Genomic DNA, 12720 nt, shown 5'->3' on the forward strand with positions numbered 1-12720 from the left:
AACTATTTTGACCCAAGGCATCATAGGTAGAACATCACTGCCTTATGCTGCTGGTGCAAACCAGTAGCAGATAATGACCATGATAAACATGGTTGTACTGCAGAGTTCCAGAATAGCCTTTTAAGTAAAAATATCTACACCAATGCAAGAAAATCTTGGTATGATTAATTCATTATGTCATGGTACTGATACCACCAAGAAGTAATCTTTCTTCAGAAACCTCTTTCTGAATTCTGTCAAATTAATTAATGTTAAATTAAGCTGATTACACTCGCATATCATACATGATTACATTGAAATGTTCATCTTAAAATCTGAATTTTGCCTCATGTACTGAATACATAATAACTTGCTCTAATTGACTGTAGGATTACTTGAGTATTTTCAGTGGGATAGAGGTATCTTTGATGGCCACAATAACTCCACCGTGGTCCAGGTACAAGATGTGATGCTCTTCTTCAAAGACCTACAAATCAGAAAACAAAAAGTCCAACTAAGCAAATGCAGAAAATAAATGTATGAGAAAACCAGAGTTAAAAACCTTATATGTTTCATAAAGTCCATACTGTAAAAAGAAAAGGACAAACAAGTCAGTTTAACTCTTACACTTCTCTCTTCTCCCAGTTGTAAAAGAAAAGAAAGGTAAGCAGGTGAATCAGAAAATGTTCAGGTTCAAATCACAGTCAGATTAAACTGTCTGAAGTGATTTTAGCCCTAGCTTACATTTCTCGCAGTATGCATTCTGCATTCTTTCCTATTATATATCACCAGGTGACCTATCACCTTACTTCGGTATTTGCCATATTCTTTATATCTTGCGGAATGAAATGCTTTGTAATCTAATTCTAAGAAAAATAGGAAAACTGTCACTGTCTGGGACCATCTCGCATGTTCTTTCTTCAGACTCCACCGAAGTTGAAATAATTGGTTTTGGTGTTTTCTGCATTTCCAGTGACAACGATTTATTTAAATTCAAACTTTGTGATCACATACGGAGGCTGCTCTAAGCTCTGAACCAAAATATATGTAATATTGATTTAATGATAGAAAGGATTCAAAATCTCCTATTTTTTTTTTTTTTTTTTTTTTTTGAGGTCATCAGTAGTACTAGAATAAATGAATAAGAAATAACCTCTCTTTTCTGCACCAGTTATCTGTTTTAAGGCAGTGTTTACTCATGTTATTAGCCAGTGAACGTTCATTTACCATAAGACCGAGTGATAAAGTGAGAGTTTATGCACACACATAACACTCCATAGATGAACACAGAGCCTCCTACGCACTTTGACAAAGCCAAGAAAGAAACATAAATGTGTGCTCTACTTCACCTTGTGAATGAGAAAATGCAGACAATACACGGTGCTTTTTTTTTTCTTTTTTTTTTTAATGACAATGCTAAATGCTACAATTAGGAGATATATCAGCAAGACCGAACCAGAGAGAAAAAGTCTTAAACATACAGCGCATTCACTTCAAAATTACTTCAAAAAGAGCAAGCATTTAATTTGCCCTTAGAATTCAGTATTCCTCTCATTACAAAAGATATGTGTTACAAGATTCCTAGGTTTTCGAGTGTTTCATTGGCTTTTTGGTGTTATCAGCTTATTGGCAGAACCCTGATATGGGACATTTACAGTCCTATCTATTTGTTCTATGCAGCCGCACATTTTAGAAGACAATTCAGTGAAATGCAGATGTACTTCTAAAGGATGAGATCACTTGAACTCAGATAAGCCAGCAGAGTTTTGATTCTTCTTCAAACTTCATTCGAACTTTTGCTCAAATCAAAATGAAACAGCAATTCCAGAACAGATAGAGTTTAGATAGGGAGCTAGGAGATATAGTTTAGGGGTTTTCTGTAGGTATGGTAAAGGGAGGAGGGTTGGACTAGATGATATTATATGTCCTTTCCAATCTTGTGATTCTATGATTCTATGATTCTATGAACAAGAAGTTTCCAAAAGCTTCACCTTCACACAGAAGATAATGGAAGATATTGTATGCATGACTTCATCCCCTTTAGGTTTTCCCAGGAAAGCACCACAGCAATTCCTAGTGCACCGATTCAGTAGGTCAGGTTTACTTCACTCCTGTGTAAGCTATGGCATGCTTTTATTTTCTTTAATTTGAGGATGAACTACAAATATGGAGACTGATCCTTTTTATGAATCACAGACTGAATCTGAGTTAACAATGTGATGCTCTAGTACAAAAAAGCGACATCTCCTCCTGAAGTAAGGTGACAGCCAAGATGTCAGGATATCAAGGGAAATCATTTCATTCTGATTAGTAATTATAAAATCTGTAACGTTGCATCTAGTTTCTCCACTCTTCAGGAGAGGATTTTAGATAGTCTGATCGACGTATAACAAAACGGAAAAGCAGTTTAGAAACTCCATCCCTTAGGTAAAAAGGCAATTGCTTTCCTTCCAGAGGGTAAAAAAAAAAAAAAAGCCTGTACTATGGGTAGATGTGATAATTGCCTTTCAACATCTGAAAGGTTATTTAAAGCTGACAGGAAACCTCTGCTCCCAAAAGACTGGAAGAAAAATGCTTACCTTGCAAAATGTGTGGAACAGCAAGAACAACTACAAGAAGCAAGGATATGCAAAGCAGATTATGTTAAATGTTAAAAAATCTATGAAGTGAGGTAAAACACCATATAGGAGCACAGCATAATCTCCTACAGTGAAGAATTAACAAATAGGCCTGGAAAATCTCTGTTTTAGTTGTTGCTGATACAACCGATGTTGCTTCAGAGCAGGTGGTTGGATTATCTTTTGCCTTCCTCCCAGTACAATATTCCTAACTCAGTGCTAAAATTGCTATTACTTCAGGAAAGCACTTTTAATTAAAATCAAGTGAGCAATGGTGGGTTTGATTTTGACTGTCAGAATAAGGACCAGTTTGTGCCTGGTTTTACAGTTAGAATAGTCATCCTAAGGTCAAGTTCCAACACATTTCATCTGTTGGAGTGTCTCAAAAATAAAAGCAGCAAAATATGACTTTGATCTCCATCGCTCTTTCCTTCTTATTTCTCACCCTATCAAAATTATGAAACTCTGGGAAATGGTGACAATAAAACATGAGAGGCCTCTGTTAAGTATAAGATAGCGCAGCACAGGCTGTAAATTCTGGAAGGCTTTTGCATTTAAACACCTATTTATCATCTGCTAGAATTCAAGAAAGAATTTGGCATAAAATCTTATCCTTTAAAACTTAAAGAATATTACCAAGATAAAAATAATATATTTATTTTAAAAAGTTCTTTAGCAGAGCATTAATGGCTATCTAGAAGAGGAACACAAGAAAATGTCCATATTTACTCTTACGTTGATAGTGATGAGCACATTAACACTAGTGAGTGCATTTTCCCACTTACTTATTCTCAGATAATAACACAGCTTTTATTTCAGTAGAACAATAAAACACCATTTTAACTGAAATAAAATACTTTTTGATGTACCGGTACTTGAGGGCTGTTTTTTTCTTTTCTCTGGTTATACATTAAAAGTAGAATACAGAACTGCTCATGTCTTATTACTACTGCTATGAATATTTACACTCATAAAGGAAATAATATTGAGACAGAGCAGTTTAAAATAAAGTGACTTAGAAAGGTGCAATGCTTAAATCAACACTATGCACTGGAAACATAAGGCATCCAAAAATCAAACACCATTTCAACTACTATGAGACTGTGGGATTTAAAAAAGAAACAACTTTGGTGTATTTAGTCCTATAATTGATTAAATCATACTAAAAGATATTCAAAGGTTTACTGGTTGTTTTTTTTTTTCAGTCTCTTTTTGTGTTCTCATTTTCAATGGAGAACAAGCTTTAAGCTTTAATAGCAGTTTTTATCTACAAAGAAAAAACATTTCCCCCTTCCTAAGTAAACCCTATCTTTCAGCTTGGAATATTTGTACAGCAAGATTTATTCCAAATCCACCTGTTTGTTAGCGTAGGAAGATTATGAAAGTAATAAAACCTAACTGGACTGCGTGTTTTTTATGCAAGATACTGAGAAGATCTGTAAAGAGACCAAAATATTTGAGTTTCAGGAGAATCTGATTGCCCAACCAATTTGGATCTTTGCAAATCACCACCTTAATCTCTCAGTTTGCAAGTGAAATGTGGATAATAATGGACATCTGCCTCAAAAGAGTGGGTATATAAAGATAAGTTGTGTGTAATAAAATTCAACATATTGGGTAAATTAAAAATTATCTTAAATTATTTCAGTTTCATACCTGGCGCCATGTCTTCCCACAGTCCGATGTGATGTACATTTCTTCTTTATACTCAACCAGCTGGGACCCCAGGTTACCTGTCACAAAAGATAAGGAAAGAAGAGGGCACCTAATTAGCAACAGAGGTTGGAAATAGTCTGACACCAGTCAGAGTGAGAACAAAACTCAACTCAGATGTTTTATTCTTTTAACAGTGGACATAGTGTCTTTAAAAAAAAAAAAAAAAAAAAAAAAAAAAAAAAGGAAGAAAAAAGATAAAAACATATGCATCTTATTCTTTTCTTTAAACACTCCTAGTTGTATATGGGCATGAACAATGAGGCTTAATTCTGTTAAAATGTGTACTTAAGATGTAAGTGTACATGAATTCAGAAGCCATATCTTAATCATATTATGTAAAATTATTCATTTTTAACTTGAATCGTTTAAAAAACAATAGAAGTTTTGAAATGTAAGACTTTATGGAATGGTAGAAAAATCCAGGATCTAGATAAATATGTAAAACTGAAAAGAGAGGTTATGATCCAAAAAGCTCTGTAAGTGTGAAAGTCTAGAGCAGAGTTACTTGTTTTACTTAAATAGTCACCAGGAAGCCATGGAATATTTTGACAAATTACACTGAAGAGTAGCAGCTAGCATTCAGATTACTGTGCAGATTACTGACTTCTGCATACAAAAGTCTTGAAACAAATTCGTAAAGCAAGATTGTAGATGTAACCCCAAGTAGTAAGATCTCTATCTTCTAAGTTGTGGTGTTTAAAACGGCATACCATTAAATCACCAGTTCACAGTGTTATAACAGACAACCAATCATAGCTCCATATCTTTTCTAAATGATGTCCTTTCTGTTGATTTTGATTTAAATATATGCATTTCATGCTTTTGCAGTAAAAGGAGAGAAGTTATCAGATACTTTTAAGCAGAAGAGATTAGGAAAGAAAAATCACGAGACTACAATAGCAGTATGTAATTTCACTTGTGTGTTATATAAATAGCTGTTTTTACCACCAAAACAGATATGTTTACAGAGTATGGTCATTGGAGCTGAAAGGCTCTGGAGAAGAATAACTGTGCAGTGCTCAAAATACACTCTCTATTTGGACCATCAAGACCACATGTGCGATGTCACTTAACGGGTTACCTGTGTTATTTAATCCTGTATACAGCCTAGATGAGATGATGTTAAACTTCATGTAGAATCAGAGCATTTATATGATGGAGTTCATTTCTTTCAACAGAGCCTTCTTGGTTTTTCCTCCTTCCACGTTCTCATTTATCAAGTAGTTCATCACAGATATAGATATAGTTGGCTGTGTCATTTTGAAAATAAGACTCCACTCTTGGAGGCCATTAGGCTCCTGGATAAATGCCAATTATTGTCTCTCTTACCTTCTACAGAACTCTATTTATGTGAGTAGGTCTTTATTTTGAGAAGTGCTATGGCGCTGCGCTTTAAAAAGTGCAGTGGTAAACTGCGTTAGCTAATGGAGAATAAGTCTGTAAACTGACGTCATTAACTTTTGTTTCATTAGAAAGACTTTTACATCCGTCTGATAGATTAATAGCAAAGGTTTCAGCAAGTGCTTTGTAACTACAGCTTTGTCAGGACAGCCATGACTTCTCCTTACTTTGGTTTTACCTCTGTTATCAAAAAAAACAAAAAGAGATGGACTCAGTTATAGTTGCAGAGAAACTCTATTGTGTCAAAAATACAACTAATGAAAAACTTAGAATGGAGGTGGATTGCTTTGGGAAAAAAAGCACTGCTTCTTGACCTTTGAAAGCATCCCACCTTCTGGTCAACGGTAAAACAAACAAGCAAAAAACAGAGGTGGTGCATGCAGGGATTTCTGATTGTTGATGTAATGCTGTGGGCACTGATGAAGGATGAAATGTCCAATACCTCCAGATTTTTTGGAGAAATATATCTACCACTTAATTTTGGAAACTTTGTAAGGTGAAATCTACAAACTATGTCTCCAAACCATTCTGTTTAATCTATGTCACAAAGGAGAAACGAGTTTACCCTATTTAAAGAGTTACATTATTTAAACTTTTATATCCTAGTAAAATGCAACTTCAAAGACATTATTATATCTGAGTAAAAGGTTTTGATTCAAGGCTTTAACTATCTCAAAGTGTGTCATGTTACTGAATTAAGTCAGCTAACAAGCATATGTAACAACACCCCATAAACTCCTTTCCAGCAGCTCCAATTCACTTAAAATGAAATTAAAGAAAGTCCTGACATTAATAGCCTTATAAGCAAATAACAGCAAAGTTACACAAGCACTCACAAAATAACGCTGAAATACTCTAAAATGCCTTTCCTGTATCTGAGTGCAATTATGAACTGTATTTGTGGTGAGAGTGGTGGCCAATAAAACATAACAAAACTGACATCACAATCAAGGGATATAGAAGGTAAGAAATAGCCAAGTTCTGTTCAGCTCTTATGACTGGGAGCCAATACTTCAGTCAAAGACATCAAATGTCTCATCCAAAAAAAGAACAGTTTTTAAATGCCACCCTGCTACCCACCACATCCTGACATGTTCTAACTGCAACACAACCCACAGATATAACAGTAAGCTGGTTGTCTGGAGAATCGTGCTAAATTTTATGCTCTTTATTATAGCTGTAAAAGTCTGAAGTAACTCCTCAGATGTGCCAATACAACATGGAACCCATCATTTTATTGGCTCTGTATTACCTCTCAAAATCCTTCTGTGGTAACAAGTAAAGGTAATATAATACACTGAGCACAATTCAAGTTCATACTGAAAAAGTTACTGCAACTGGAATAGGTGAGGTAACTATAAAACACAAGTTCCATCTCTACATGAGTGGCAAGACTGAAAGTTCAGGGGCACTGACTGCTGTTCCATGTATTTCTCCAAGTTATTCCTAACTTTGCACGTGCCAAACTAACACTTGACAGCACAGCAATCTGATTTCTGAAATAAAACAATGCACTTTAATGATGATCAGTGAATAGCTGAGCTCTCTTGAAATGTGGTATAGTTGTGAGAACACAGACATCAAGAGAGTTAGCTAATTTAAAGTTCTGCACAGCTCAGGTATTTTAGCACATTTCTACAGTCATGCAGATAAGGGAGTTTAATTTCATTTACAATTTATGAATTTACATGTTTTAATCACTACTTCCCACCATATTAGTCATATTTTTACTGTGATTTTAGACATGCTTACAGTGAGTAGAAATAATCTCCATAAGCAATACTTCAAATAGGGATAATCTTTTCCAGCCTCTGAAATTTAGCACACAGGCAGGTACCTACTCCAAAAAGGTAGATGCCCTGTGCCTACATTGCTTGTTAATTAATGCAGCTGTAACATCCCTTTAAGTTATGAACAAGCTAAAATGTCATTGTTTGTAAGCTACTAGTCAGCACAGAAGGAGCTTGCAACTAATTTGTGTTTCGGGTCCCAGGTAGACTGTTTTTGCTTGGTAAAATGAAGAAGTGTTTGGCTGATGGAGTGATTCACATAGTCAGAGTCAGGGAACACAGTGTCATAAGAAAAGTCTTTGGGAACTGCAGGATCTTCACTCTGGAGTGTACTATGACATGCTCAGTCATCTCACCGTTCCTCATCCTTTCTGTAGTGGCAGCTTGGTACGCTACTTTTGTGAAAAATGTTATAAATTTATCACAATGTATGCAATGTATTTGGGCCAGACGTGACAAAAAGTAAACTGAACTTTCCAGCACTTCCTCAATGTGCAAAATTTACCGCCTGCTTTGCTTGCCATCTGGATTGGAAACTAAGCAGAGAATTACAGTAAACCAGCACTGAAAAGTCTACACTTCTCTAAACATTCTTTAATAGAAAAGTCCTTCACAAGTTTATAGTAAAAAATTTACACATCAATTGACACACATTTCATAGCTGATGCTGTGAAAAAAGAAACCGCTGCCAGGATTAAAATGCACAAAAATCAAATGCAATGCAAAATCTTATTACATTTCTTAAAGGGAGCAAACCAGTTTGAATGAACACTTTAATATGCAGCTATAAAACCTAATATTCTGTCTGCAAAATTTATATATATTTATAAGCTACAAATATATCTTCCTCAGAACTACTTATGCAACTTTAATAGAGTTCAATTTTTACTCGTAAATGTGATTTATAAAAGATGCAATTTTAACATCATATTATTACATTTTCCCTGAAGGTTCCATGCATTAATGCTATTTTCTGTTTAATTATTCTTTTAAATAAAAGCAATAATCAGTTGTCTCTGTGGTCTGTTTTTCATGCTGAGCATCAAAACAATCCTTAAGTCACAGGTTATGTTTTCAATTGTCACAAGCAACTGCGCTATATCTTCTTTCTATTATGTAGCCAGTCTCCACATTACAGTGATTTTGTTGCTGTTGATTGGCCTTCTGATTAATAACCACAATGCTCTCACTGAGAGGAGCAGCTTCATTGTTCCTATGGTTGCAAACTATTCTCTGATTTCCAGTTCTTATCCAGTTGTTTATACCATACATTCATTGAACATCTCTTTACTCCCATTTGTTTCTATCCCATGGTTACACTTTCAGGAATAAATCATATTCTTTATTGGCCTTTATTTTTCTCAGCTAATGAGATTCTCCGTGGAAATAGAATCTCTATTTCCATCAACTGCCAAGTAGTCCTTCTTAGCATCTGCTCATTGGTCCTGAAAATTGATTATCAGAACTGTACACACTGTTATTAGTACAGTATTTTGCCAGATAATTAATATTTCCCTCTCCCTGTTGGCTATTATTTACCTACTTCATCCTCAGAATACATTTCCCTTTTCCACAGTACAATGCACCGATGGTTCATAGTCACACAGTGATCAGCTGACATTCCTGGATCTATATTATCATCTGCCATTTGCACATGATGTGCTCTCACTAAATCTAACAGTGAAATTCCAATAGACTGTAATGTGGTCCAGATAATCTGATTTCTGCATGTGCAAGGAAACCAGTACTTCTGCTGATTTGCATGTGAATATCAGCATTTGGAATCAGGAAAGAAAAAAATGCAAGCTTGTAGTATTTAAATTATTTCTGATAAGAAGGATAAGTTTACAAGGATATCAGGTTTGCCAGATAAGACTGAGGACATGCACTGAATCAACATGACCTGAGCATTCAAATCATACAAATGCAAGACAAAATCAGAACTGAGTCAGGTCATCTGTTTGCAAGCATGCAGATGCTCTTTCAGACTTACAAAATGAAGTCCTTTTGCTCTGTCTGCACCTATGTGACCTTCAACCAGAGAAAGAATGTATTGCACTATCCCTGGAAAATTTTTTCTTACTTTAGCTAGTGGCTATGAGTGATGGCGTATCTACCACTTTAATTCCATTACAAGTTGCTCAACAATCTGGTCAGATTTTACATATCAGACTGTTTCTTAATGATATCTGGATGTAATTAAAAAGAGTCTCATGTTAAGGAAACTGTTGATAAGCTTATTTACCAGGCATGGTAAGACATCAAATCATACAGAATAATTTAGGTTGGAAAAGACCCTTAAGATTATCAAGTCAAACCATTACCTCACACTATCAAGTCCACCATTAGATGATGCCCCTAAGTGACACAGTCATGTCTCCTAAATACCTCCAAGATAGCAACTGCACCATCTCCGTGGGCAGCCTGTCCCCATGCCAAACCATCCCTTACATGAAGAAATTCTTCCTGACATTCAATCTAAACCTCCCCTGGTGTGACATGAGGCTGTTTCCTCATGTCCTGTGTCAACTGTCATCTGAGAAAAGAGAACATCCATCTCATTACAACCTCCTTTCAGGTAGCTGTAGAGAGCAATAAAGTCTCCCCATCAGCCTCCAGACTAAACAATCCCAGTTCCTTCAGCCATTCCTCAATGTTCTTGTTTTCCAGGAATGAATTAAGTGCAAAGTACTCCAGCCTGCCATCCACGTTATCACCTCAGAGCTGTGCACTTAAAAAATATCCACAAAACCGAACCAAATGAAAATAAACCAAAATGCCCCGAAGTATGAATTCATCACACAAGATTATAATGCAAGGACAGAGAAAAAAAAAAAAAAATATATATATATATATGTATGTATATATATATATATATATATATACAAGTATCAGACTAGTTTATAAAATCACATTGCTTAATTTGCTTCAAAAGGGCAAACAGAGGCATAAAGTAAGAATCTACATCGGAATAGGAAGTACCTTTATGTAAAAAGAAGAACCTTGAGATGATTCTTATTTTTGGAAACACCAAAATGTTAATTAATCATCTACTTAGATACTTCCAAGAAATGTATCTAAGAAGGCATCTTATACATTCTTAGTCTCATTCGCATCAATAAAAACATAGCAGCATTTCCCATGTCTGCCTCCAGTACAATATCTTTAATTGTGTTTACTGCAAGGGAATCTAGTTATACTGTAGTAATAGCAGCTGTCATTGTCTTTCAACACCAAATATGTTTGCCTTGAAATTCTCAGGAAATTTTCAATTTAATAATGCTTTAGCAAAACACTAGCAAGAAACCACTATTGATCAAAAGCAGATACATTTTTATGAAAAGAGAAGTAATACATGTGTGCATTTCATCTAAACATAATTCAGAACAATGGAATAATATAAGGAGACTTAAAAAGCTCTTTATAACTGTTAACATTTCAGGATTTTAAAGCAAAGAAAAAGAAAATCAACTGAAATGAATAGATGAATCACAAGGGTACAAAGTAAAACAGACTAACATGAATGTTTTTAATGATGAGTAGTCAATACTCTGAGGGAATTTATTTTATTAAATTCCACTTCACCGTAATGTGGTTCCATATGTATATTATAATGGAACAGCCACAACCAGCACTGCTCTCAGCACTAAGACACACTTGCCTCTTTCACTTTATCTCCCTTTAGATGGAAAAGGCTTAGTAAATATTACGAAACAAATTATCTGTATGAAGAACAAAGACTTGGCCACTGTTTATATCTATTGGGTTTACTGGGCTGTTCATGATGCCAGAGGAGATGGTAGAGAACTTTACTTCCAGGCAACGTGACAAGTACTTCAGCCATCACCACTACTTCAAATGTCACCAACGGGGAATGAGATACTATACAGCACAGAGACATATAATGCAACTGTTATAGATCTGTCCTAGAAGACTTAGCTCTGGAGGATTTAATTAACTTTTACTACATTTTTTGATCCAGGGATAGTGTAAAAGAACATTCTTCCATAAGAGCCTTAATTTGGTAATGTTTATAGGATAGTAAATGTTATAATCCAAAATACTAGATCAATATATAATTCCTACTATATTTCAGGTCTTACAAAATGACATTGTGCTTTTACCTGCCCCCATGATGAGCCCTGGTGCAGTATCCTTCGTATGGACTGTTCCTGACACATATGGATTATCAGCCCAGCGGAGATGGAGGTGAAGGTAGCAGTCAGGCTTGTGGGGGAAAAAGAAGAGAGCTTTAAAAAACAAAAACTGCTGGCAACAGTAATGCTTGTATGATAATGAAAGCCCATACAGAGAACAGTTGCAGTGATGTATCCCTATAGAGAATGGCTGTTTCCAATGGAGTCTAGAACAAAACACGAAGCTAAGCTATCTAACAAGACTCTGTCACCATAGTCTGACACTGAGAGTAAAAAAGAAGTTGGCATGAAATTATTGTACAAAAAATAATGTAACAGAACTACTTAAAGTCTCCAGGTAGCAGCAACACCAATAATTAGAATGTTTGCTAGTCTTGAGTAATTATGTAACATTATGACTAATAAAAAAAATCACTAAAATTTCTTTTTTAGAAAAAAAAGTCATATAAAAATAGTTTAATGAGTTTTAAATTATCACCATCTCTCTCAGCTGAGCAACTTACTGCCTCTTTCCCTTTTTGCAGTGGCACTTGGAGGTTATTACTGCTGCCCGCCAGTGGTGCTCAGGAGCTGCTTCTTCTGTGATTCAGCTCTGATTCAGGACCCAGAGGCTTAAGACATATAGCACAGTTTGCAATTTTCAAATGAGAGCCAACATCTCCTACCCTCCTCTTTCTATGCAGAGAAGGATTAAATCGCTGACAGTATCAGGACTGAAATCATTTATTTTGCCCAGAAATGCAGAGCCTGGAGTCCTCATGAGGGAGAGTCAGTGACAAAATCATGAAGTTTTTCAGTACAACAAACAACGAGATATTATGGGTAGCTAAGACTACAATAACATCATCTTAAAAACAAAACAGAACTTTTTGATGCAATTAAATGTGATGTTTATTTCCAAGCAACTGTCAAGAGTTCCTTTAACAGGGTTATCTTGCTTTAAGATGAAATAAAAGTATGAAAGATGGAAACAAAAAAGTTATTGGTAAGATGCATCTGATGTGCTGCTTATATCCTGAAACAACTTACTGTTATGATTGGTCTGAATTGGGTTGTGTG

General features: G+C 35.3%; 1 protein-coding gene across 2 annotated transcripts in view; it reads right to left on the reverse strand.

Moving 5' to 3' along the window:
• The window catches only part of SORCS2 (sortilin related VPS10 domain containing receptor 2), a 533288-nt gene that overhangs the window by 56858 nt on the left and 463710 nt on the right, over window positions 1–12720 (reverse strand). For both annotated transcript variants that reach the window (XM_072334228.1, XM_072334229.1), the window contains exons 11-13: window positions 11629–11731; window positions 4254–4330; window positions 375–466 (exon numbers count right to left, since the gene is read on the reverse strand). In XM_072334228.1, the coding sequence (XP_072190329.1) occupies window positions 375–466; window positions 4254–4330; window positions 11629–11731 (272 nt within the window). The remainder of the gene's footprint in view (window positions 1–374; window positions 467–4253; window positions 4331–11628; window positions 11732–12720) is intronic.

The sequence above is a fragment of the Excalfactoria chinensis genome, chromosome 4 (genome assembly GCF_039878825.1).
Source record: "Excalfactoria chinensis isolate bCotChi1 chromosome 4, bCotChi1.hap2, whole genome shotgun sequence".
Lineage (NCBI taxonomy): Eukaryota > Metazoa > Chordata > Aves > Galliformes > Phasianidae > Excalfactoria > Excalfactoria chinensis.